The 24037-nt window shown below is 43.9% G+C and overlaps 1 protein-coding gene across 1 annotated transcript in view; it reads left to right on the plus strand.

Annotated features, from left to right (window-relative positions):
- Positions 1-24037, plus strand: part of GALNT10 (polypeptide N-acetylgalactosaminyltransferase 10) — a 416900-nt gene that overhangs the window by 328573 nt on the left and 64290 nt on the right. The window contains exons 5-6 of the mRNA XM_073621149.1: positions 10316-10501; positions 20397-20580. Of these exons, the coding sequence (XP_073477250.1) occupies positions 10316-10501; positions 20397-20580 (370 nt within the window). The remainder of the gene's footprint in view (positions 1-10315; positions 10502-20396; positions 20581-24037) is intronic.

Here is a 24037-nt window from a genome sequence, read left to right on the forward strand (position 1 = left end):
AAAAAAGACTTCCTAAAATGACAATCAAGCCAGTTAGGCCTTATACAATGATCGACCCTATTTTTAGTGGTTATTCTCTCCTCTTAACAATTTTGATGGCTTGTACCCTATGAAAGTAGAATTTGAGAAGAACTCGACTGTTCCCGTTTTTTCACTATTTATCGTTCTTGCACTAAACAGTCAATCTACTGTTTCCCAACTCCAGAAAAAATGACATTTGAAAGTGCATTATACATCAGTTATTTTACTCCTCAGCCTTGATTGCAAACACCTCTCCCTAAGGCTCGGTTCACACTGGGGCGACTTGGGATCCGACTTGTACGTCCTCAAGTCGCCCCAAGTCGCTCCAGAAATAGTTTCAATGGGAGTTAACGCTAGCGTCTTAATAGACACTACTGAAGTCGCTCCGACTTCAGAGCGTACTCCCTGTACTACTTTGATCCGACTTCAGCCTATTGACTATCATTGAAGTCGGATCGCCGTCTCGCATGATCCGACTTCGGCATGCGACTTGTGCTCAAATGATCTTGAGGGGAACTCCGCGCCAAATTTTAAATAAAAATCCGGCATGGGTTCCCCCTCCAGGGGCATACCAGGCCCTTGGGTCTGGTATGGACCTTGAGGAGAACCCCCTACGCCGAAAAAACGGCGTGGGGGGTCCCCCCCAATCCATACCAGACCCTTATCCGAGCACGCAGCCCGGCCGGACAGGAATGGGGGTGGGGACGAGCGAGCGCCCCCCCCCTCCTGAACCGTACCAGGCCGCATGCCCTCAACATGGGGGGGTTGGTGCCTTGGGGGAGGGGGGCGCGCTGCGGCCCCCCCCACCCCAAAGCACCTTGTCCCCATGTTGATGAGGACAAGGGCCTCTTCCCGACAACCCTGGCCGTTGGTTGTCGGGGTCTGCGGGCGGGGGGCTTATCGGAATCTGGGAGCCCCCTTTAATAAGGGGGCCCCCAGATCCCGGCCCCCCACCCTATGTGAATAGGTATGGGGTACATGGTACCCCTACCCATTCACCTAGGGAAAAAAGCGTCAATAAAAAACACAGTACACAGGTATTTAAAATAATTTATTAGGCAGCTCCGGGATCTTCTTCCGACTCCGGGGGTCTCTCCGGCGTCTTCTCCCGGTGTCCGCATCTTCTGCCGGCTCCACCGCTATCTTCTGGCGCTCTTTTGCCAGCGGTGGTCCGGACCTCTGGATCATCTTCTTCCCTCTTCTCTTCCAGAGATGTTGACACAACGCTCTCCCCAGCCAGAATGGTTTCTGTGCGCTCTGCAAGGGACTTATATAGGCGGTGACCCCGCCCCCTTATGCCGTCACAGTCCCTGGGCATGCTGGGTCTGTGACGTTTTAGGAGGCGTGGTCACCGGGTGATGACCACGCCCCCTTATGACGGCACAGCCCCAGCATGCCCTGGGACAGTGACCTCATAAGGGGGCGGGGTCACCGCCTATATAAGTCCGTTGCGGAGCGTTCAGAGACCATTCCAGCTGGAGAGAGCGTCGTGTCAACATCTCTGGAAGAAAAGAAGAAGGCAGAAGTCCGGACCACCGCTAGCAATTGAGCTGCAGAAGATAGCGGAGGAGCCGGCAGAAGATGCGGACACCGGGAGGAGACGGCGGAGAGACCCCCGAAGTCGGAAGAGGACCCCCGAAGTCGGAAGAAGATCCCGGAGCTGCCTAATAAATTATTTTAAATACCTGTGTACTGTTTGTTTTATTGACGCTTTTTTCCCCTAGGTGAATGGGTAGGGGTACCATGTACCCCATACTCATTCACATAGGGTGGGGGGCCGGGATCTGGGGGCCCCCTTATTAAAGGGGGCTCCCAGATTCCGATAAGCCCCCCGCCCGCAGACCCCGACAACCAACGGCCAGGGTTGTCGGGAAGAGGCCCTTGTCCTCATCAACATGGGGACAAGGTGCTTTGGGGTGGGGGGGCCGCAGCGCGCCCCCCTCCGCCAAGGCACCAACCCCCCCATGTTGAGGGCATGCGGCCTGGTACGGTTCAGGAGGGGGGGGGGGCGCTCGCTCGTCCCCACCCCCATTCCTGTCCGGCCGGGCTGCGTGCTCGGATAAGGGTCTGGTATGGATTGGGGGGACCCCCCCACGCCGTCCTTTCGGCGTAGGGGGGTTCCCCTCAAGATCCATACCGGACCCAAGGGCCTGGTATGCCCCTGGGGGGGGAACCCATGCCGGATTTTTATTTAAAATTTGGCGCGGAGTTCCCCCTAAAGATTCATACCAAACACAGTGGCGGGGATCCAAGTCGGATCCCCGTTCATTGAAAGTCGGATCCACAAGTCGTGTTGAAGTCGGGTTGAAGTCGCGTTGCAAAGTCGCGTTGAAGTCGTGTTGCCCCTGTGTGAATCGAGCCTAAGACTGCAGCGTTTTTCAGGCACTTTTGGGCTAAAAATAGCGCCTGAAAAACGGCTTCCCAGCAGTCTCAGTGTGAAAGGCCGAGGCGATTCGCTGGCAGGACGTTAAAAAAAACTCCTGCACGCATCATCTTTTTTTTTTTTAACAGAAGATTTTATTGAACAAATCAGCATTACAATACAATAAATTAATACATACATTCAATGCGATGAGAATAGTGACAACAGGATCTACCTTCAGTCAAAAGCCACTATTTAGCAGATATTCCAGTTATGCAAACGTCAGAAGTTTCACCTAACAATACTCCTTATGGCATTAAAGCGTAATAACCTCTTAGGTAGTATAAAGTAGGTAACCAATATACAGTCAAACCTAGTAGGGATGGCGGGGGAAGAGGGGGGGGGGGAGGGGAAGGGGAGGGGACCGAGGGAGGGGGGGAAGGAAGGGGATGAGGGGGGATGAGTATCAGAAGAATGGACATGAGATGTAGGATGTCCTCTAATATGTTTCACTTCTTGGTTATGGGGATGGGGGTTCAGGATCCCCGGAGGCGTCCACCCAAGAGGACCAGATTTTATCAAACTTTCCTGGGCATTGCCTACTTTCATACGTCAGTCTATAAAGGGGAAGTGCCGAATTCACCGACCTTCTCCACGAGGCCAGAGTAGGAGGCTCCACTAGTTTCCATCGCAATAAGATTTCACGCCTGGCATAGTATAATGCAAAGGTTAGACACAGTTTACTATATCTATCTCCCTCCACTTCCTCCAAATGACTAAGCAGTAGTACCTGGGGATCCACCGGCAAGTGTGAGCCTATGACCTTGCTCAATGTGGAGGCCACTGTTGACCAGAAGGGGCGAAGTTTGTGGACAGGACCAGACCATGTGCCAGAAAGTACCCTCCTCCTCCTGCCTACATCTCTGACAGTTGGGATCTCTTTGATGGTAAATGCGTGGCAGTCTCTGTGGGGTGAAATACGCACGCATCATCTTTGGAGCAGTGAGGGAGCGGTGTATACACCACTCCTTAACCGCCCCTGCCCATTGAAATGAATAGGCAGCGCCGGCAAAGCGCTGCTGCAGCGGTTCTTTGCGGGTCGTTTTAACCCTTTTTCGCCCGCTAGCGGGGGTTAAAAGCACCCTGCTAGCGCCCAAAAACCTCCGCAAAGACAACGGTAAAGCGCTGCTAAAAATAGCGGCGTTTTACCTTCAATGCCCACCCGTTCCAGTGTTTAAGCAGCCTTAGACACAGCATATCACTGACCATAAGTGCAGCCTCATCAGTGCACATCAGTGAAGAAGAAAAATGACTTATTTGCAAAATGTTATAACCAAATCGAAGAAAACTTTTTTTTTGTTTTTTTGTTTTTTTGTTTTCAAGATTTTGTTTATTTTTTGTTTGTTTAAGAAAAAATAAAAAACCCAGTGGTGATTTAAATACCTCCAAAAGAAAGCTCTATCTGTCTCAAAAAAAAAATGGTAAAAATGTCATATGGGCACAGTGTTGCATGACCTCGCAATTGTCGTTCAAAGTGTGACTGCGATGAAAGCTGAAAATTGGCCTGGTCAGGAAGGGGGTAAAAGTGCCCAGTAGGCAAGCGGTTAAATACTGTATATCTCATGTAATTGCTAATAACTGGTAGGCCTCATGCACACTGGACGTTAAAATAACGTTATAAAAACATCAGTAGCCTTGCAGTGAGTTTTTCAACTTTTTTCAACGTTTTTGCAATAGCGTTTTTTAGCGTTTATTAGCGTCTTTTAGCCTTTATTAGCATTTTAGCTGTTTTTTTTTTGAAGCAAAAAAATATATATTTTTAATTTTTTTTCAATGGATCAAAAACGTTAAACGCTGGTGAGCCACGTTTTTGAGCATTTATCAACGTTTATCAGCGTTAGAGCGTTTTTATAGTTGAAAAACATCTTTCAGAACCCACTAGTTTTGGTTTTTTTTACTGCTCAAAAACGCCACTGCCCAAAACTGTTGATAACAGCCTATGTGTGCATGGACACATAGGATAACATGGAGAGTTTATTGACTGTAGAAAAAAACGTCTACAGCCAAAAACAGCTGCTGTAAAAACGTCCAGTGTACATGTGGCCTAAAGGAAAAAAATAGTCTTGGATGCAGATGCCATCTGAACAAAATGAAAGCTAGTTATTTGGTATTTAATTTGAATTTGAATTGCTCTTCTGAGCAATTCTGGCCAGACACAGACTCGCACTGTATAGAGCATACTGAGTAGAGTAATAGAAGCCCCTCCCAACGATCTTTCCCTGCAGATGCCAAAGAACACAGAAAGATCCCGTGACCACACAACAGCGCTGCATAAGGATTAAATAATAAGGATTAAAAAAATAAAGTGCCATGATATACAATATATGACTTATGTGCATGAATTATGGCAATTAACACTTCTCTTTTTAGTATCACTTTAAGGCTTGGTCCACCCCACAGACCGTGTTTGGGAGAGGTGCCTTTTGTGCATGCCCTTCGAAAGCAAGCTTCTCTTTGGGAATTCCCTTGAGCAAAACATTGTTGTGTCTACTGAGGGAAGAGGTTCATTATCCACTTTCTGTAATCTTGCTTCTCTATTGTATGTCTCTTCCACTTTACTTCTACAGTCTGTTTGCCCCCTCTAGGCATCATCTACTACAGGTCCTTCCTTTCATGGCAGAACCTCCACCTCTAAACTCACTGGACCTACTCAGAAGCCTTCTTCTCAGTGAAGAACCACCTCCACCCCTGGGGGTAAAGAAGGGGGTGTCTACTGATATTTCTCCCCACTTAGACCCCTTTCACACTGGGTTTAGCGTTAGCGCTAAAGAACCGCTCATTTTAGTGGCACTTAACCCCAAAGAAGGGGTTAAAAGTGCCCGTGTTGTGTCGCTTCCGAAATGCTTTTCAGGCACTTTGGAAACGCTGCCCATTCATTTCAATGGACAGGGCGTTTTGGGAGCGCTAAATACAGCGCTCCCAAACCACCCCAAAGATGCTGCTTGCAGAACTTTTCCTAACGTCCCGCAAGCGCACCGTCCTAGTGTAAAAAGTCACACTGAAATGGAAAGGGGTTGTTTTCAGGCACGTTACAGGCACTATTTCTAACGCTAAAATGCCTGAAAACCACCTCAGTGTGAAAGGGGTCTTGGAACAGAATCATCACTGACTTGATCTCACTCTGTTTTGGAAGAGTCTCTATTGCTGTATTCTCTGTCCCTTTCTACTACTTATTCCCACTTGTTGCTTCACAAAAGCAGACAATTTGCCTACACCTTCTTGCAGTTACAGTCTAAAGGAGTTGTAATTCTCTTTCCCTTTAGGGTGAATTACAGGGACTTTTCAAAATCCTACACGGGGACCCTTGTACACTTAGGGATATATGCCCCATCATGACCATAAAACATCTATTCACAATCCTGTAGTAGCTAGTCTCCTAGGTGGTCTCCTGTAGACCTGTCACTATGTCTACTACAGCAGATAGGTTTCTGCCTGGTCTCCAATAGTCCTGCCACTATCTCCCTTGAAAGTGCCTCTGTAAAAACTGTTTCTATTCTCTGTTACCCCTGGCAGCCATGGGTTCTGCCTTGGCTCCCCTGTGTCTTTCTGGGGGTCCCTTTTTTTTTTTTTTTTTTTTTCACTGCATAGGGACAAGGAATCCTGGAAGCCATTCCATTTAGCTTCCTTGGGACACTTCTTGCTTTCTCTGGAAATGTCATTCCTGTCCCCATGTCCTGCTTTGAAGACATGGCAAACATTTATTATTTACCATATCTTGGAGTACAGTACAGGACATCGATCCCTCTACTTTCTTCTGTAATCACCTTACTTTTTGCTAAAAAAAACTAGATCCTCAGGGAATGGGTGGGATTATATGGATACACCAGGGGGCATTCCAAGCAAAGCTTTTGCCAGTATCTAATCACCTGATGGTACTGGCATATAACCCATAGTTGAAAACTCAATTCCTGTATTCTGTACTCCATGATATGGAATTTACAGGTATGTCAAAATTTGAATAACGTAGGGAAGGGTTAAAATCCCCTGTCAAATTTTTATTGTTTTTATTGTTGTCTGTGTCACAACATTTAATCTTGTTTGTTGTGCTGAACCAATGCCTGTGAGGTAAAAAAAAAGAAAAATTCCAAATTTTCTCCAGAGCAAAAGGTGGAAGTAATTCATCCAACGGGGCACCTCTACCAGTGACAAGTGTAAATGATGGGATTTTCCCTCACTTTCGAGGAAATTTCTTGTAATTTCCTGTTTGCCCTTCACTTCCTGTCCTGGAGAGAGATCTCCCCAGTGGGATACAGATAGTAAAAGTAATCTAATAAGGGGTTTAACCCTTTCCTTCTCTGTCCACAACTTAAAAAAAAAAATGATACATATACTTTAGGAGTCCTGCATTTATTATTAAATGATCACCCTATGCTAGATGTTTCTGCCCTCAAATATTGTTTGATTTAGCACTCACACATTGAAAGACTTGTTTCCTCTTCTAGTAGGGAATAATTAAGTAGTTGGTCAAGTAGATTTTCCATTGTGCAGGACAGTATTTGTGTGGGTTGCTTTCTGCTCCTAAAATTTTCCAGTTATCACTACTGAAGCATCAGAAATGAGAATCAGTGTTTATAAATCTGAGGCATATTACGCTGATGTAGACCGCATACCACACTGATGTGTGCCCAGTGCTACGACGCCAATCCTCCGGGCACACTGGGAAGTAAAATCCAATTATAAATCCAAAAGTGCAAAGGCACAAAGGAACTCATAATAAAAAGAGTGACTAATGAAACTTAATAAAATCTTGGATATTTTATGAAGTCCTTTGTGCCAATTTTGGATTTATAATTAAATATGAGGCAATGGTACACCCTCAGACTATAGTCTTTTTGGAGATGCATTGTCTGCTGTGAAGAAGTATAGACAAAATAAAGAACTTCATCAATGGTTGAATTTTTGTGGGCAGTTAGTGGAAGAGGAGCGTATGCCTTACTAATTATGCACATTACCTATGCTTACCTATTGTTATGGTTTAATATTCAACAAGTTTGCAAGTGGTGGAAAGGACCTCAGAGTAGATCTTTGCTCTTCTGAATTGAGAAGTATTAGTTTAGGCATTTCAGGCATTAAATATAGAAGCCTTTTGCTAGATGTCCCAAAAAAGCTGTTCCAGGTACATGCGATAGGAATTAAAGTCTTGGGTCCACTTTCCTGGTACAGAAGCTGCGGAAGGTGTGCAGTCCAAGCGTTAGACCTAGTAACATAAGAGAGCTGTTGTGACATACCCTTTAGGTTCCTAAAGCCGGCCATAGACCTTTTTGAATCTCGGCTGGTTCAGCAGGAACCGGCCAAGATTCGAACCACGTATGGGGTAGGATGAATCTAGCCAACTTGATCGATCAGCTTGGGTACAAACAGCCTGCTGGATTCTACATGCGATTATTGTAAGCACCTGTTATAGTCGCTAGCAGTAATCACTGTGTTCTCCCGGTGGGAGAATACAATGGCTCGGTGGGATAACACAATGGCTCAGCAGGAGAGATATCAACACATGGTTGCAAAAAAGTATATGTATAAGTATATGAATAAGTGGCACCACATTATGCTTGCATGGGTTTTTTCCCCACACACCAAAGACATGCTGGTAGGATAATTGGCTCCCCTCTAAACTGTCCCTTGTATGTATACATATGAATGTGAGATAGGAACCTTAGATTGTAATCTTTTTGAGGGCAGAAACTGATGTGCATGCACAGAGTGTAAAGCGCTGCATAAATTGTTGCCGCTATTTAAATATCTAGAATACATAATAAATACAAGTCTTTGAAGGATAGTTGTGTTGAGAGGTGTAGCTGTTGCATAGCTTTGACAGCAAAGAGCAGTGTTTTTACTGCCAGTGCTATTTTACGGCATTTCCCAGGAGAATCTGTCATAATTCATAACATATTGGGGCACGGGATTGTAAAGGAATGAAAAGGTGTAAGACTTCAATTGGGCTTCAAAGTTTTAAAAAGGCTTTACAACTTATATACCATTATTAGTGGGCTGAGTCCTACATTGATTTTGTAACTCTTGGAGATTTCATCCACTAGGCTAACCTTATACAATTCCTGCCTCTGTTTCTTTCTAGAAGAATACAGCACAGGGAATAGGAATCTCATGTAATTGGTACATCAGCAAGTCTGGGAACACAGAGTTTAGTAGACCCTCTATGTTGCCAGGGCAGATGCTAGAGCAGTGTAAGTCTTCTTAAAGATCGTCACAGTATCTGCAAACAGTAGCAGCCGGTGTTATTTTCGTCAACTAAAACCTTTTCATCATAACTTTGTCAGCGGTATGTTTCCAGTGACGAAAACTAAATGAAAATCACCCCACATTTTCGGCAGTTGATGAAACCTGTGACGAAAATCAATACCCATTTTCATAAACGAATGAAAATGAAACAAAAATGTGAGGGGGTGCCATTTACCCACGTGAACTTACGTTTTTCTCAGAGCTCTGTTACTGCAGCCTGTGAGTGTTTCCCCTCCCAGCAAGCAAGGTAGTGACTGTAATGTGCTTAGTGGTGTGGGGTGTTTAGTGCTGTACAGCATTACAGGCCTCCTCAGATGACCATCCAGAGCACTATGCAGTATTTACAGTTCTCCTGACCGTCCAGAGCACTGTGCGCATTACAGGCCTCCTCACATCACCGTCCAGAAACACTGTGTGCATTACAGGCCTCCACAGACTGTCCAGAGCTCTCACTGTGTATTACAGGCCTCCTCAGACCATCTAGAGCAGTGGTTCTCAACTCCTGTCCTCAGGACCCACTAACAGGCCAGGTTTGCAAGATAACTGAAATACATCATGTGATATAATCTGCTGCTCAGTGATTTCAGTATTCTAGTCCGCATCTCCCCAAGGTAATACTTAAAATCTGGCCTGTTAGTGAGTCCTGAGGACAGGAGTTCTACTGATCTAGAGTGTGTAGTTTGTTTAAACCCAAATACCATAAATAATAAAATATTTGATCTTTTTATGCTCCAAGTGTATAGAATAAGTTTGGCAATTCTAGAGAAGTGCTTAAATAATGCATTACGATTTAACTAAACCCATTAGATTTTAGTCAACTAAAATGTACTGCACATTTTAGTTGAATAAATATGACTAAAACTAAAACAATTCCGATGACTAAAATACAACTAAAACTAAAATGGCATTTTAGTCATAAGACTATGACTAAAATGAAATTGAAATTTGATGCCAAAATTAACACTGGTAGTAGCGTTAATAGGCTGATGCCCAGGTCAGGCAAAGTTTTAAAACCGGCAGACAGAGCACAGACTGCCAAAAGCAGAGGTAACAAGCCATTCATTGATCAAGATATAAAAATCTAAGTGGAGTGCACATGCATTCAAATCTGTTCATACAAAATTCAAGGAATGGGCAGTCAGACATAAGTCAGAGATAGAATTATCCAGGGCATGAAAACAAAGTTGTTGATAAGGCTCTAGGTGGAAGTTCTAAATACCAAACAAGCATCAGACAAGAGAAGAGACCTGAGCTGCAGTACCAAGTAACAATCAGCGGCTGGTGGAGGTTAGCATCTACTAAATGAAAAACAAATGGTCCTAACTTCTCTGCTTACTCCAATTGTTTCCAGTTACCATGTAGGCATTGGTGTGCAAATACACAATGGAAGTGATTTTTCATTGGTTCTCTGCTTTGGGAGGGTTCTGTATTCTCAGAATTTCTTACTGGCACATTTTAGAAGATTTAGCTTAGGCTACAGTGTAATGGCTCCATCTTCAACTATTGGGGTTCTACTAATAATGGCAGGATCATTAGCAAAAGAGATGTGGCATGTTTTTGAAAGTCAAAATGAAGTATTCATTTTAGTCACTTAGGCGAGATCTAAAACGTTTGTTTTTTTTTTTTCTCTTTCAGAACATCTAAAAAAACGTCTTGAAAGTTACATGGTAAATTTCCCAAAAGTAAGAATACTCCGCACCAAGAAGAGAGAAGGTCTAATTCGAACCCGTATGTTGGGAGCCTCTGCTGCCATTGGAGAGGTCATCACTTTCCTCGACTCACACTGTGAAGCCAATGTAAACTGGCTTCCACCTCTGCTTGGTAAGAAAGGAATGCTTGCTTGGAATGTTTAGCATTCTGCAAAGTGGACCAAATAAATAATATTTGAAACCCACCCCTCCCACCACCACCATGTCAATTTTTCAGACACACCCGATCGGACCATCTGTTGCTCTCTATGGAGTAGCGGATGTCAACAGATCTCCATTGACACCCGCTGTCATCCAATCCTGTCTGCTAAAAACAGACAGGGTTCCGTACCCCATCCGTCTGGCAGGTGACGTTTGGATGAAAACAGAAAGGTGGTTCGTTTCCATCCGACCACCCATTGAGGAAAGTGGGTTGCAGGATCATTTTTAAGGCAGGGCAAAAGGGGCAGCTGCCCTGGGCCCCTTCATTGTTGTGGGGCCCAAAGCAGCTGCCTCATACTTTCCAACTATCCCAGTTTCAATTCCCTTATCCCTTGAAGTTTTAGTCCTGTGCTGTGTCCCGATATCTCAGTGTAAAGTTATGTTGCTGCTGCCCAGCTCTGCCCTTTTGCCATGTACAGATGACTCCCCTGCAGACCCTGTGTTTACATGTAAATAACCTGCATTGATATGTAAATAGTCACGGACCGCGGCATTCGTATGTATGAATGTATTAAACCTAACAGCGTGTTCTGCAAAGGTAAGAAAATTGGAGGTGGAACCCTTCTTCAAAATAACATGGTGCCACAGCGCCTTGAATTTTGGTGCATGTGAATACGCACATCTCAGCCGATGCATGAGGGTGTCATTAACAATTAATGGCACTGCTGTGTATCTGCTAAAGGGCAGCATGTTTCTGTGGTGTCAGGAAAGCGATTTTACATGTATTCCCGACACGTACAAATGTGAACGCAGGCTAAATGTCTCAATTACATTGGTGGTCAGTATAAATCCTCTCATTACATTGGGGCTTGGTGTACAATCCTTTCATTCACACTAGTGACCAGCGTGAAGGTCCCCCTTACATTGGTGATCAGTGTAAATCCCTCTTTACATTGGTGGTTACTGTGAATGCTCCTATTACATTAGTGGTCAGTGTAAATCCCCATTACATTGGTGGCCAGTGTAGAAACTCCTCTTTACATAGTTACATAGTAGACAAGGATGAAAAAAGACACAAGTCCATCAAGTCCAACCTATGTGTGTGATTTTATGTCAGTTACATTGTATATCCCTGTAAGTTGTAGTCATTCCAGGTGCCTATCTAATAGTTTTTTGAAATTATCGATGTGCCCTGCTAAAACTACTGCCTGTGGAAAAGAATTCCACATCCTAACCGCTCTTACAGTAAAGAACTTTCTACGCAGTTTAAGGTTAAACTGCTTTTCTTCTAATTTTAGTGAATGGCCACGTGTCTTATTAAATTCCCTTTTGCGGAAAAGCTTTATCCCTATTGTGGGGTCACCAGTACGGTATTTGTACATTGAAATCATATCCCCTCTCAAGTGTCTCTTCTCCAGAGAGAATAAGTTCAGTGCTCATAACCTTTCCTCCTAACTAAGGTCCTCCAGTTTCTTTATTAGTTTTGTTGCCCTTCTCTGGACTCTCTCCAGTTCCAGCACATCCTTCCTGAGGACTGGTGCCCAGAACTGAACAGCATACTCCAGGTGCGGCCAGACCAGCGTCTTGTATAGTGGGAGAATTATCGTTTTATCTCTGGAGTTAATCCCCTTTTTTATTGCATGCCAATATTCTGTTTGCTTTGCTTGCAGCAGCTTAGCATTGCATTCCATTGCTGAGCCTGTCATCTGCTAGGGCCCCCAGGTCCTTTTCCATCCTCGATTCCCCCAGTGGATCTCCCCCTAGTGAGTAGATTGCATTCATATTTTTGCCACCCAAATGCATTATTTTACATTTTTCTACATTGAACCTCATTTGCCATGTAGTTGCCCACCCCATTAATTTGTTCAGATCTTCTTGCAAAGTTTCCACATCCTGCAGAGAAGTTATTGCCCTGCTTAGCTTAGTATCATCCGCAAATACAGAGATTAAGCTGTTTATCCCATCCTTGAGGTCGTTTATGAATATATTTAAATAGGATTGGTCCCAGGACAAAACCCTGGGGGACCCCTCTTTCCACCCGAACCATTCCGAGTACTTCCCATTTATCACTACACTCTGACCTCGCTCCTGTAGCCAGTTTTCAATCCTTGTACTCACCCTATAGTCCATGCCAACGGACCTTACTTTGTACAGTAAACGTTTATGGGGAACTGTAGCAAATGCTTTTGCAAAAACCAGATACACCACGTCTACGGGCCTTCCTTTATCTAGATGGCAGCTCACCTCCTCATAGAAGGTTAATAGATTGGTTTGGCAAGAACGATTCTTCATGAATCCATGCTGATTACTGCTAATTGATACCGTTGTCATTACTAAAATCTTGTTTATAGTCCCTTATCATCCCCTCCAAGAGCTTGCATACAATTGATGTTAGGCTAACTGGTCTGTAATTCCCAGGGATGTATATTGGCCCTTTTTTAAATATTGGTGCTAAATTGGCTTTTCTCCATACAACTGGTACCATTCCAGTCAGTAGACTGTTCGTAAAAATTAGGAACAATGATCTGGTAATTACTTGACTGAGTTCCTTAAGGACCCTCAGGTGCAAGCCATCTGGTCCCGGTGACTTATTAATGTTAGGTTTTCAGATCTATTTCTAATTCTATCCTCTGTTAGCCATGTGGGTTCTTCCTGTGACATGTCATGAGGATAAACATTGCAGTTTTGGTTACTAATGCCCCCCAATTCCCTTGCGAAGACTGAGGATAAGAATAAATTCAATACCATCGCCATCTCTCCATTCTTCGTAACCAGATTCCCTTCATAATTCTTTATGGGACCAATATAATCTGACCTCTCCTTCTTACTATTTATGTACATAAAGAATTTCTTGAGATCTTTTTTACTCTTCTCCGCTATGTGCTTTTCGTGTTCTATCTTAGCTGCCCTGATTGTACCCTTACATTTCTTGTTGAATTCTTTGTAAAGCTGGAATCCTGATAATGATTCCTCAGCCTTGTATTTTTTGAAGGCCTTCTCCTTTGCTTTTATATACATTTTTATGTTGGAGTTAAGCCACCCAGGACTTAGCTCGTTTAAATTTATTTCCCATTGGGATGCACTGGCTTATGCCCTTATTTAATATGCTCTTAAAGCATACCCATTTTCCTCTGTGTTCTTTGTTCCTAAGATTTTATCCCAATTATTTTTTTCTAGCAAGGATCATAGTTTAGGGAAGTTGGCTCTTTTGAAATTCAATGTCTTTATATTCCCCTTATGTATCCTATTCCTGTGAATTATACTAAAATGAATTGACCTGTGATCGCTGTTTCCAAAATTACCCGTATTTCCACACCCGTGATCAGGTCTGTATTGTTGGTAATCAGTAGGTCTAGTAACGCTTTGTTTCTAGTTTTGTGCAGTTACCATCTGACCCATGAAATTGTCCTGCAAGACCTTTAGGAACTTGCGAGCCTTAGATGAATGCGCGGTTCCTTCCACCCAGTCTATGTCTGGATAATTAAAATCCCCATTATAATGACACTTCCCATTCTTGCCGCTAATCCATATTGTGATAGGAGGTCCGCCTCCACCCCCTCCCTCTGGTTAGAGGGCCTATAGCATACTCCCAGTAATACTTCCTCCTTAGTTTCCTCCCTTTTGTAGCTCTACCCATAAGGATTCCACCTCCTCCCTTGCTCCCTTAGTGATGTCATCTCTCACATTCACTTGTACATTGACTTGTACATCTTTTACATTGGTAATCATTAAAAAAATCCAAACTTGCATTTGTGGTCAGTCTCGAATCCTCCTTTACACTGGTGGTCCATGTAGAAGCCCCCTTTAAATTGGTGGCCAGTGTAGAAATCCCCCTTTTTTGGCTCTTGATGTAAAATCCCCCATAACATTGGTAATCAGTGTGCATTTCCCTTTACATTGATGGTAAGTGCAGAATTGCCCTTACACTGGTGGGCACTGTAAATACCCCTTTACATTGGTGTTCAATGTAAATCCCCCAAACATTGGTGGTCGGTGTAGAAGTGTCACCTTACATTGGTGGTCAGTACAAATCTCAATGGTTGTCGGTGCACATTGCCCCTTACATGGAGGTCATTATATATTCCCCCTTGCACTGGTGGTTGGTGTAAATGCTCTAATTACATTGGTGTCAGTGTGGAAATCCCTCTTTTCTATTGGTGGGTGGCATAAAATCCCCTGTTACATGGTGGTCATTGTAAATTCCCCATTACATTGGTAGAATCCCCCACTACGGTATATACTTGCCAAAGATTTCCTTCTTTCTCTACATGATTCAGAATTTGCCACAGTGTACTGCCTCCTAACTAATCCCATCCCCCCACCACTGTTACTGATCCCATCAACCCCCAGCATTGCTGCTGATCCCAGGAGTCCTAGGAGTTTTCTGTCTATTGATGGGTCCCCTCACCTCCCCAGTCCATGTTGTGCAGATAGTGAGGAGATGATGTGCTGTAACCTTTAGCAACCAATCAGTGAGCAGTAATGCTGTGCACTAACCTCTAGCAACCAATTAGAGAGTGGTATAGATGTCCAGTAACCTCTAGCAATCAATCAGAGAGCAGTATTTATGTACAGTGATCTCTAGCAACCAATCAACAAGCAGAAGTCATGTGCTGTAACCTCTAGAAAATAAACAGTGAGCCATAATGTGCGCTGTAACCTCTGGCAGTGGTAATGATACACTGTAACCTCTGGCAACAAATCGCAATCGCTGCCTGATCTGATTCATGAAACTGATTTTGAGTCTAGCTACTATTAATTGTATGTCTCAAAGCATGTGGAGAGCGAAATTGCATGGGAGAGGGGGCCCAAGAAAATGTTTTCCCACGGTCCAGTCAATATTAAAGGCGGCCCTGGCGGGTTGTGTCCGCGTCTGCATATACCAAGCGGACACAGACCTCTCATCTGCCTGCTCCGCAGGGTTCAGTGGAAAGATTCCCCGCTGTCCAGGGGGATCTGCTGCCGGAGTCCGCCCATCTAAAAGGGGTCATTATGGTTTAAGCCCTGACCATTTGATACAGTTGTATGGTGTCATGTGTGCTCCAGGGCATTGCCCATGTGTGTGTGTGGACATCATGCACTCCATCCATGATATACCCATGTACTGTCACACTACCAGTGCAGCCTAAGCCACTGCATCAACGCATATACAGTGAGGGAAAAAAGTATTTGATCTCCTGCTGATTTTGTACGTTTGCCGAATGACAAAGAAATGATCAGTCTATAATTTTAATGGTAGGTTTATTTTCACAGTGAGAGACAGAATAACAACAAAAAATACAGAAAAACTAATTTAAAAAAAGTAAAAAATTGATTTGCATGTTAATGAGTGAAATTAGTTTTTGGCCCCTTCGCAAAACATGACTTGGTACTTGGTGGCAAAACCCTTGTTGGCAATCAGAGGTCAGAAGTTTCTTGTAGTTGGCCACCAGGTTTGCACACATCTCAGGAGGGATTTTGTCCCACTCCTCTTTTCGGATTCTCTCCAAATCATTAAGGTTTCAAGGCTGACTTTAACGCGAACCTTCAGCTCCCTTCACATTTTCTATGGGATTAAGGTCTGGAGACTGGCTAGGCCACTTCAGGTCCTTTTAATGTGCTTCTTCTTGAGCCATTCCTTTGTTGCCTTGGCCATGTGTTTTGGGTCATTGTCATTCTGGAATACCCATCCATGACCCATTTTCAATGCCCTGGCTGAGGGAAGGAGGTTCTCACCCAAGATTTTATGGTATATCGCCCCCGTACATAGTCCCTTTGATGCAGTGAATTTGTCCTGTCTCCTTAGTAGAAAAACACCCCCAAAGCATAATGTTTCCACCTCCATGTTTGACAGTGGGGATGGTGTTCTTGGGGTCATAAGCAGCATTCCTCCTCTTCCAAACACAGTGAGTTGAGTTGACGCCAAAGAGCTCGATTTTGGTCTCATCTGCAAGGATGATTTCAGGCATGTTCACACAGCCCACGTGCAGAGCCCGCCAGGTAGTCGACGCTGCGCTAATCATAGACAGTGAGACATTGTCCCGATGCGCGGCTGCAGAGATCGGGAAATGTCTCACTGCTTGTGATTAGCACAGCACAGTGCCGACTTCCTGGCGGGCTCTGCACATGGGCTGTGCGAACACGCCAGACCTTATCCATACTCATCTGACCACAACACTTTTACCCAGTTCTCCTCTGAATCATTCAGATGTTCATTAGCAGACTTCAGACGGGCCTGTACATGTGCTTTCTTGAGCAGGGGGAACTTGCGGGCACTGCAAGATTTCAGTCCTTCATGGTGTAATGTGTTGACAATTGGTCCCAGCTGCCTTGATATCATTGACAAGATTCTCCTGTGTAGTTCTGGGCTGATTCCTCACCGATCTCTTTATTATTGAAACTCCACGAGGTGAGAACTTGCATGGAGCTCCAGACCGAGGGAGATTGACAGCTATTTTGTGTTTCTTCCATTTGTGAATAATTGCACCATCTGTTGTCACCCTCTCACCAAGTTGCATGGCGATGGTCTTTTTAGCCCATTCGAACCTTGTGTAGGTCTACAATCTTGTCCCTGACATCCTTGGACAGCTCTTTGGTCTTGGCCATGGTGGAGAGATTGGAATCTGATTGATTGCTTCTGTGGACAGGTGTCTTTTATACAGGTAACAAGCTGAGATTAGGAGGACTCCCTTTTAAGAGAGTGCTCTTAATCTCAGATTGTTACCTGTATAGAAAACACCTGGGCGCCAGAAATCTTGCTGATTGATAGGGGATCAAATATTTATTTTACTCATTAAAATGCAAATCCATTTATAACTTTTTTGAAATGTGTTTTTTCAGGATATTTTTGTTATTCTGTCTCTCATTGTTAAAATAAACTATTACAATTATAGACTGATCATTTTTGTCAGTGAGCAAACATACAAAATCAGCAGGGGATCAAATACTTTTTTTCCCTCACTGTACCAAGCAGAAATAAATGGAACTCTTATGCCGCGTACACACGAGCGGACTTTACGGCAGACTTTGCCCGGCGGACGGGATTTCGTCGGACAATTCGATCGTGTGTGGGCTCCAGCGGACTTTGTTTTCTCAAAACTTGGACGGACTTAGAATTGAAACATGTTTCAAATCTATCCGACGGACTCGAGTCCGGTCGAAAAGTCCGCTCGTCTGTATGCCAGTTCGACGGACAAAAAGCCACGCTAGGGCAGCTATTGGCTACTGGCTATGAACGTCCTTATTTTAGTCCGGTCGTACGTCATCACGTACGAATTTGACGGACTTTGGTTGATTGTGTGTAGGCAAGTCCGTTCATTCAGAAAGTCCGACGTAAAATCCGTCAAAGTCCGCCAGGCAAAGTCTGCCGTAAAGTCCGCTCGTGTGTACGCGGCATTAGTTGATTAAATTAGCAGGAGAAAGTAACAGGTTAGTAGTCAGGAAATAGAATTGGCAGAAAATATTGAATTATACTCCATTGTACCAAAAGCAACACATCTTGGTCAAGGCCGTGTATGGATAGTAAAAGAGCAGCGGTTCATTGATGTGGCCATCTCTATGCTCTCCTGCTTTTAGCAAGCTCAGTTTGTTAGTTTCCCAGCACTCTGCAATGCAGTAAAGCCCGGTTGGCGTACAGTACTTTCCTTTCCTCTTCCAATATAAATTCCTATGTGCAGGGTTATAGGAGGCTACACCAAAGATAGACTGAGGTACTATTTCAAAATACATTTAAAGTCCATCTATAGGGATGCTGGAAACACTCTTCATAGCCCTTTGAGGTAATCACAGGGGCTACAGCATTCTTTTGGTTAACTTAGTGTTGAAGAGGGATCAAAGAGGTGCCTTGCATCACTTCTCTCAAACACACGGTTCCCTGTAGGAGCACTCTTGCTCCTCCACTCTGGCGATGTGGACAGCACTCATCTCTCTGTAACTATACTGTCTCATTCTCAATACTCATCCTCTCAGCATGCACCTCACACTACTGTACATCTAATTGTTTCCCCAAGTTTCTTCTCCCCCACCCAATCTGAGCTTTGTTGTACAAAAACTACAAAAGGCTGATACCAAGTAATCTCAGGTACATACCCTGCTTGAATATAGACTACCCACAACAGTAACGGACTAAACGTACAACAGTAAAATCAGTCTGTATATATATGCAGTAAAGCATGCTTGTTATACTCACTGTGGGACCTAAGGGTTAATTGTTCACATTGTGTAAAAAGGCTATTTGATCCTGTCTTCTCTGATCCGCCCCTTCTTCCACAGTCCCTAATCTTTCTCCTGATAAAACCGAGCCTTGGGGGCACTCTGCACATGCTCAGTTTGATGTGTATTGCTGGAGAATGTTTTTCTTTTCTTGGGAGGGTGCATGTGATCGGCATTGTCTAGACACAGGATCAGGGGTCATGCAGCCTCATAATGACAGTCAAGGAAAATGAAAACTCCTTTTACACGCTTTAACCAGACACTGATAGAAGTCACAAGACTGCTACATAACGAGAAAAGATATTTGACATTTGATATTTACTAAAATAATTGCATTTCCATTCCATGTTCTTTATACCGTGGGAGACCAGATATAATAAATGCATGGTCCTGGGTTTAGTAACCCTTGAAGTATATTTATGTACTGCATGTATACTTGGAATAGCTGGGGTTTTTCATAAATGCCCACACTCACATGTGATCAAAATAATGATGAAAGTATGTTCTCATTGAAAATACTTTTGTGTACTGGATTGACAGAGTGTAAACCATTCCATAGGCCCCGCACGGATTGATCTCAGATGTATGTCAGATAACCAAGCACAGGGAACAGTCAATCACTTTTGGTCAACCTCTTTTGGAAAAGGTCTCATTTGCTCCATCCCGGGGGATGCGATGCCCAGGGAGCTTCCCAGTTGGTGCGGGTCCCGGGAGGAGCTGATGGGCGACAGGTGGGTGGCCCTACTGGGCGGGGTCCTGGAGCTCTCTCGCCCCACAGTGTGCACCCATAGGGGTGGGGTGGTGATCTCAGGGGCTTGCCTGGGGGGGGCGTCCCTGCCGAAATTTCTCTCATGCTGACCATTGCCTGTAGTAGAACACTTGGGTAACACGTCAACCTTAGCAATGGACGCGGGGGACAGAATGCCTTGTCTTCCTCCTGTCTGAGGACTCAACAACATCAGCTGGAGCCCACTTTAAGTTGCTCAACACGTATTTACCTTACAGAGAACATTTTCAGGAGCCATTGTATCCCGAGATATAATAATTCCTCTAGTCCTGGTTATGTTATCTCTCTATTTAATGTTCCCTCCTTACAAGTTATTATTCCTCAGTTACACACCGGGCGGGTACTGTATAGGGACCATAGTACTTTATCTGTAGACATGTCAATGCATTAATGTTGTAATATCCTTGTTAGAGATAACTCTCTTATTCCAATGTATTCTCCTCTTCTGGCTTTCCTGGATAGCGAGGAGTATCTCTTTTTTTTTTTTTTATGTTTGGAATGTCATTGCTGATATTGTAATGCAAAAACTTCAATAAAAAATATTGAACAGAAAATACTTTTGTGATTTCCCTTTAACACTGGCATGACTTAAACAGATTTTCTTATTCTTTGCCTTTTAGAGTTTTCTTTGTCCATCTCTGGAGGATAGTTTCTGTGAGGATGAGCAGCAGAGAGCTGGCATTTGTCACTTCCTTGCTTCTTTTGGCGGAATGTCTGACCTAAATTCCCTGCTACAAGGGAGATTATGTACAAACAGCTCATTGCATTGTTTTCAGCACTCACTGTAATTATAGTTTCCTCATGCTTGCTAAAGAAATGACAGCTCGTCCACATCAGCTTCCTGGTAGATTTGGACTTGTTTAAAAATTATTTGTCTTTTCTTTGGCAGACCGTATAGCTCAGAATCGCAAGACGATTGTGTGTCCTATGATTGATGTCATCGACCATGACCACTTTGGATATGAGACACAAGCTGGAGATGCCATGCGGGGGGCCTTTGACTGGGAGATGTTTTACAAGCGAATCCCTATCCCTCCCTTGATGCAAAATAGTGATCCCAGCGAGCCTTTTGAGTAAGTTTCTCTTTTATTTCATATTTTTTTTTCCATTCATAAAAACATAAAACATTAGTGTTTTATAAAAGTAAAACCCAACTCCCCCCACAGGCACTCCACACTTCTTGCTGCTGCTCTTCTTCTGGGTTTCGAATATTGGCACTGTTAAGACTGATAGTGTGTTGTAGGTTATCTTGTATGTTGTAGGGCGGCACAGTGGTACAGTGGATAGCACTTTCGCCTAGCAGTAAGAAGGGTCGCTGGTTCGAATCCCACCCACGACACTACCTGCCTGGAGTTTGCATGTTCTCCCTGTGCCTGCGTGGGTTTCCTCCGGGTACTCCGGTTTCCTCCCACACTCCAAAGACATGCTGGTAGGTTAATTGGATCCTGTCTAAATTGTCCCTAGTATGTATGAATGTGAGTTAGGGACCTTAGATTGTAAGCTCCTTGAGGGTAGGGACTGATGTGAATGTACAATGTATATGTAAAGCGCTGCGTAAATTGACGGCGCTATATAAGTAACTGAAATAAATAAAATAAATAAATATCTTAAATAATGTCTTCTGCTAAGAATATAAAAAAAACTCTGCCCCTGGTCAGTTTCATACATTGTAAAGATTCTCAGCAAACTTTATTGCAGAATCCAACCTGTGGCTGTACATATTAAAACTCACTAAAGCCTGCCATAGATGGTGCGATTTTCTTTCCTGCCATGATTCCCCCATCAACACAGTCAGTGTTGATGGGGAATCACTCCCACGCAGCTATTGTGTTCTCCCACGCTGCTATATAGCTGCTATAGACAGGCAGTTCTCGCATGAAAATCCTACAGGCTTGTTGTACCCAAGTTGATCGATCGATCAACTTGGATACAATCAGTCTGCCCATACATGATTTGAGCTGTCTTTGGCCAGCTTTACTACTTGCATCCACCTCCCACTTCTTGCATGCTAAACAGGCGGGTCTTCCAGCTGTTGTCTGTCGAATAATCAATTGTGTTGTGGAAAGTAAAAACGTATGTGTAGGGTTAGACTAAGCTGCTTGAATAACATTTATAACTCTGGTAGGGCCATCATGAGCCTCGCTCATGGGCATGAAGCCTACCTGATCTCAGTGAATAAGTTATTATAAATGCGGCAGTAGCCTATTAGCTAATATTTAAGCAAAACATTTTAAATCGGTGTTAAGGAGGGAGATAGGCTTGTAATGGGCACAGCATTGTGGGTCCTTCCTTTCTTTTGGGAGCACGGAAATGTGGGGGGCTAAGGCATATCGACCCCTGGCCGAGAAAATAAAATACTGCCAGGAAGTGGGTAGTCAGGCAGGAATGAAATACCTTTTATAGTATTGCAATGTAAGGCCGTCAGAGCCCGGGGCCTTACTAGTCTTGGTGCTCGTAGCCTCCCTGGCGGTATTCCCGAGTGTGGCTCGGGGTTAAAATTCAGTACCATTAGCGGTAACCCCGAGCCACACTCGGGATCGCATTGCAGGATCCTGGGGCGGCTTTACTTACCTTGTCCCCGGGATCCTGCGATGTCACCCGCAGTGTCCGAGGGCTCCGTCCTCCTCCGAAGTCTCTCCGTGCCAGGCTCCGTTCCCTGCGAGCAGCGCGGCGCACGGGGGCGGAGCCTGGCGGCAAATTAAAAAAAAAGTAAAAATCATAACACATACAGTACTGTAATCTTACAGATTACAGTACTGTATGAAATGATTTCACATCCCTTTTGTCCCCAGTGCTTTGGCCCATGCCCTGCATGCAGTTTTACATGATATACACTGTTCTTTCTGCCTGGAAACTGGAGATTGTCCATAGCAACCAAAAAGTGTCCCTTTACGTCAAAAGTGGCTTTAGACCAGCTAGAAAACAGCGATAGTAAATTAGAACACTTGCAGAATTGAGCGATAGTGAATTGTGGGGAAATTTATTTTATTACTATTTTTTTTTTTTTTTTTTAACTATTTATTTTTATTTATTATATTATAATTTATGTTTTTGTGTTTCAAACTTTATCATACCCGGGATATCTACTAGACTCTGGTTTGGACAGATTTAAGTGTGTTATTGTTAAGATTTACAGACCTACAATATAGAACGCCAAATTTCAATGCAAAATAATGGTACCGCTTTCAGCACCTAAAATCCAAAATAATCATACCGCCAGGGAGGTTAATCACCGTTAGGAGTTCCCATGAATCAATAGGTTTTTCCAAAAGTTTTCCTGTGCCCATAGGGATGCAAGACCAGAGTCTCTAAGGTATGTCTTAATTTTGTGGAGATGTGCCTCAGCGGGGGTACCAGATCTCTCTGGGTGTAGGTTATAAAGACTGGTGTAGTAGTCTCTGAATGCCATATATGTCCAATGGCATTGTAGCTTTGGTGCCTTTAGGCATTGATGTAGAGCCCTAGCTAGTTTGCTACAGTGGTTTCCATATTCCTAAAAGGATCTCTTACATCTGGTCAACGTCGCCTTTGCGTTCCCCTTTGCATAGGGATCTTAATTGGAGTCTACAGCGTGCCAGATCAGCTAGAACGTGTAGGGTTTGATTACATAATTGTAATGTTTCCAGACTGTGTATTTGTGTAAGTAGATTAGTAATTTGACATCTCCTTTGTTTCTTTAGGCATGAGCTATGTTTAATCATCACTCCTCATATATAGGCCTTGTGAGCCTCCCATGTGAGGAGGTTTCTGGGTACTGGTTGATTTCAAAGTACAAGAATAATTTGCGTTCCAGATCTGCTTTAACTAAAGAGACTTGTAGTAAGGACTCATTAAGCCTCTAATTTGAAGATGGAGTGGTTCCAGGCCTAAGAGTAGCGTAAGAGTGCCTGGCACATGATCAGAAATGGTAATATTCCCAATATCCATGTGCAAAATCATGGGGAGGTGGCAATATCTGACCAGAAGCAGATGTGCACAGGTGAATAAAATGTAAAATCTTTGGTTGGGGGATGTTGTACCTGCCAGACGTCTAACAAATTATGTAAATGTAGGACCTTACGAATGTGTCGGTGAAGAGAAATGGGAGGTGGAACTGGAAGTGTCAACAGACTACTTAAAGATGAACGGACTTGCCTACACACAATCAACCAAAGTCCGACAGGTTCGTACGTGATGATGTACGACCGGACTAAAACAAGGAAGTTCATAGCCAGCAGCCAATAGCTGCCCTAGTGTCGGTTTTTGTCCATCGGACTAGCATACAGACGAGCAGACTTTTCGACCGGACTCGAGTCTGTCAGACAGATTTGAAACATGTTTTATTTCTAGGTCCGTCAAACTTTTGAGAAAAAAAAGTCAGCTGGAGCCCACACACGATCGATAAGGCAAATTCAAGGAAAGAGATTTGGTTTTGATCTGAGGCATAAACTTTGGATAAAGTTACAGTTTTCAAGTGCAGTTGACCGTTGATAAAAAGGCATTGTCCTTATTTGTCCTGATAACCACTATGGAAGTCCAGGTAACTGTCAG

Source organism: Aquarana catesbeiana, linkage group LG03 (genome assembly GCF_042186555.1).
Source record: "Aquarana catesbeiana isolate 2022-GZ linkage group LG03, ASM4218655v1, whole genome shotgun sequence".
In the NCBI taxonomy this organism is placed as follows: domain Eukaryota; kingdom Metazoa; phylum Chordata; class Amphibia; order Anura; family Ranidae; genus Aquarana; species Aquarana catesbeiana.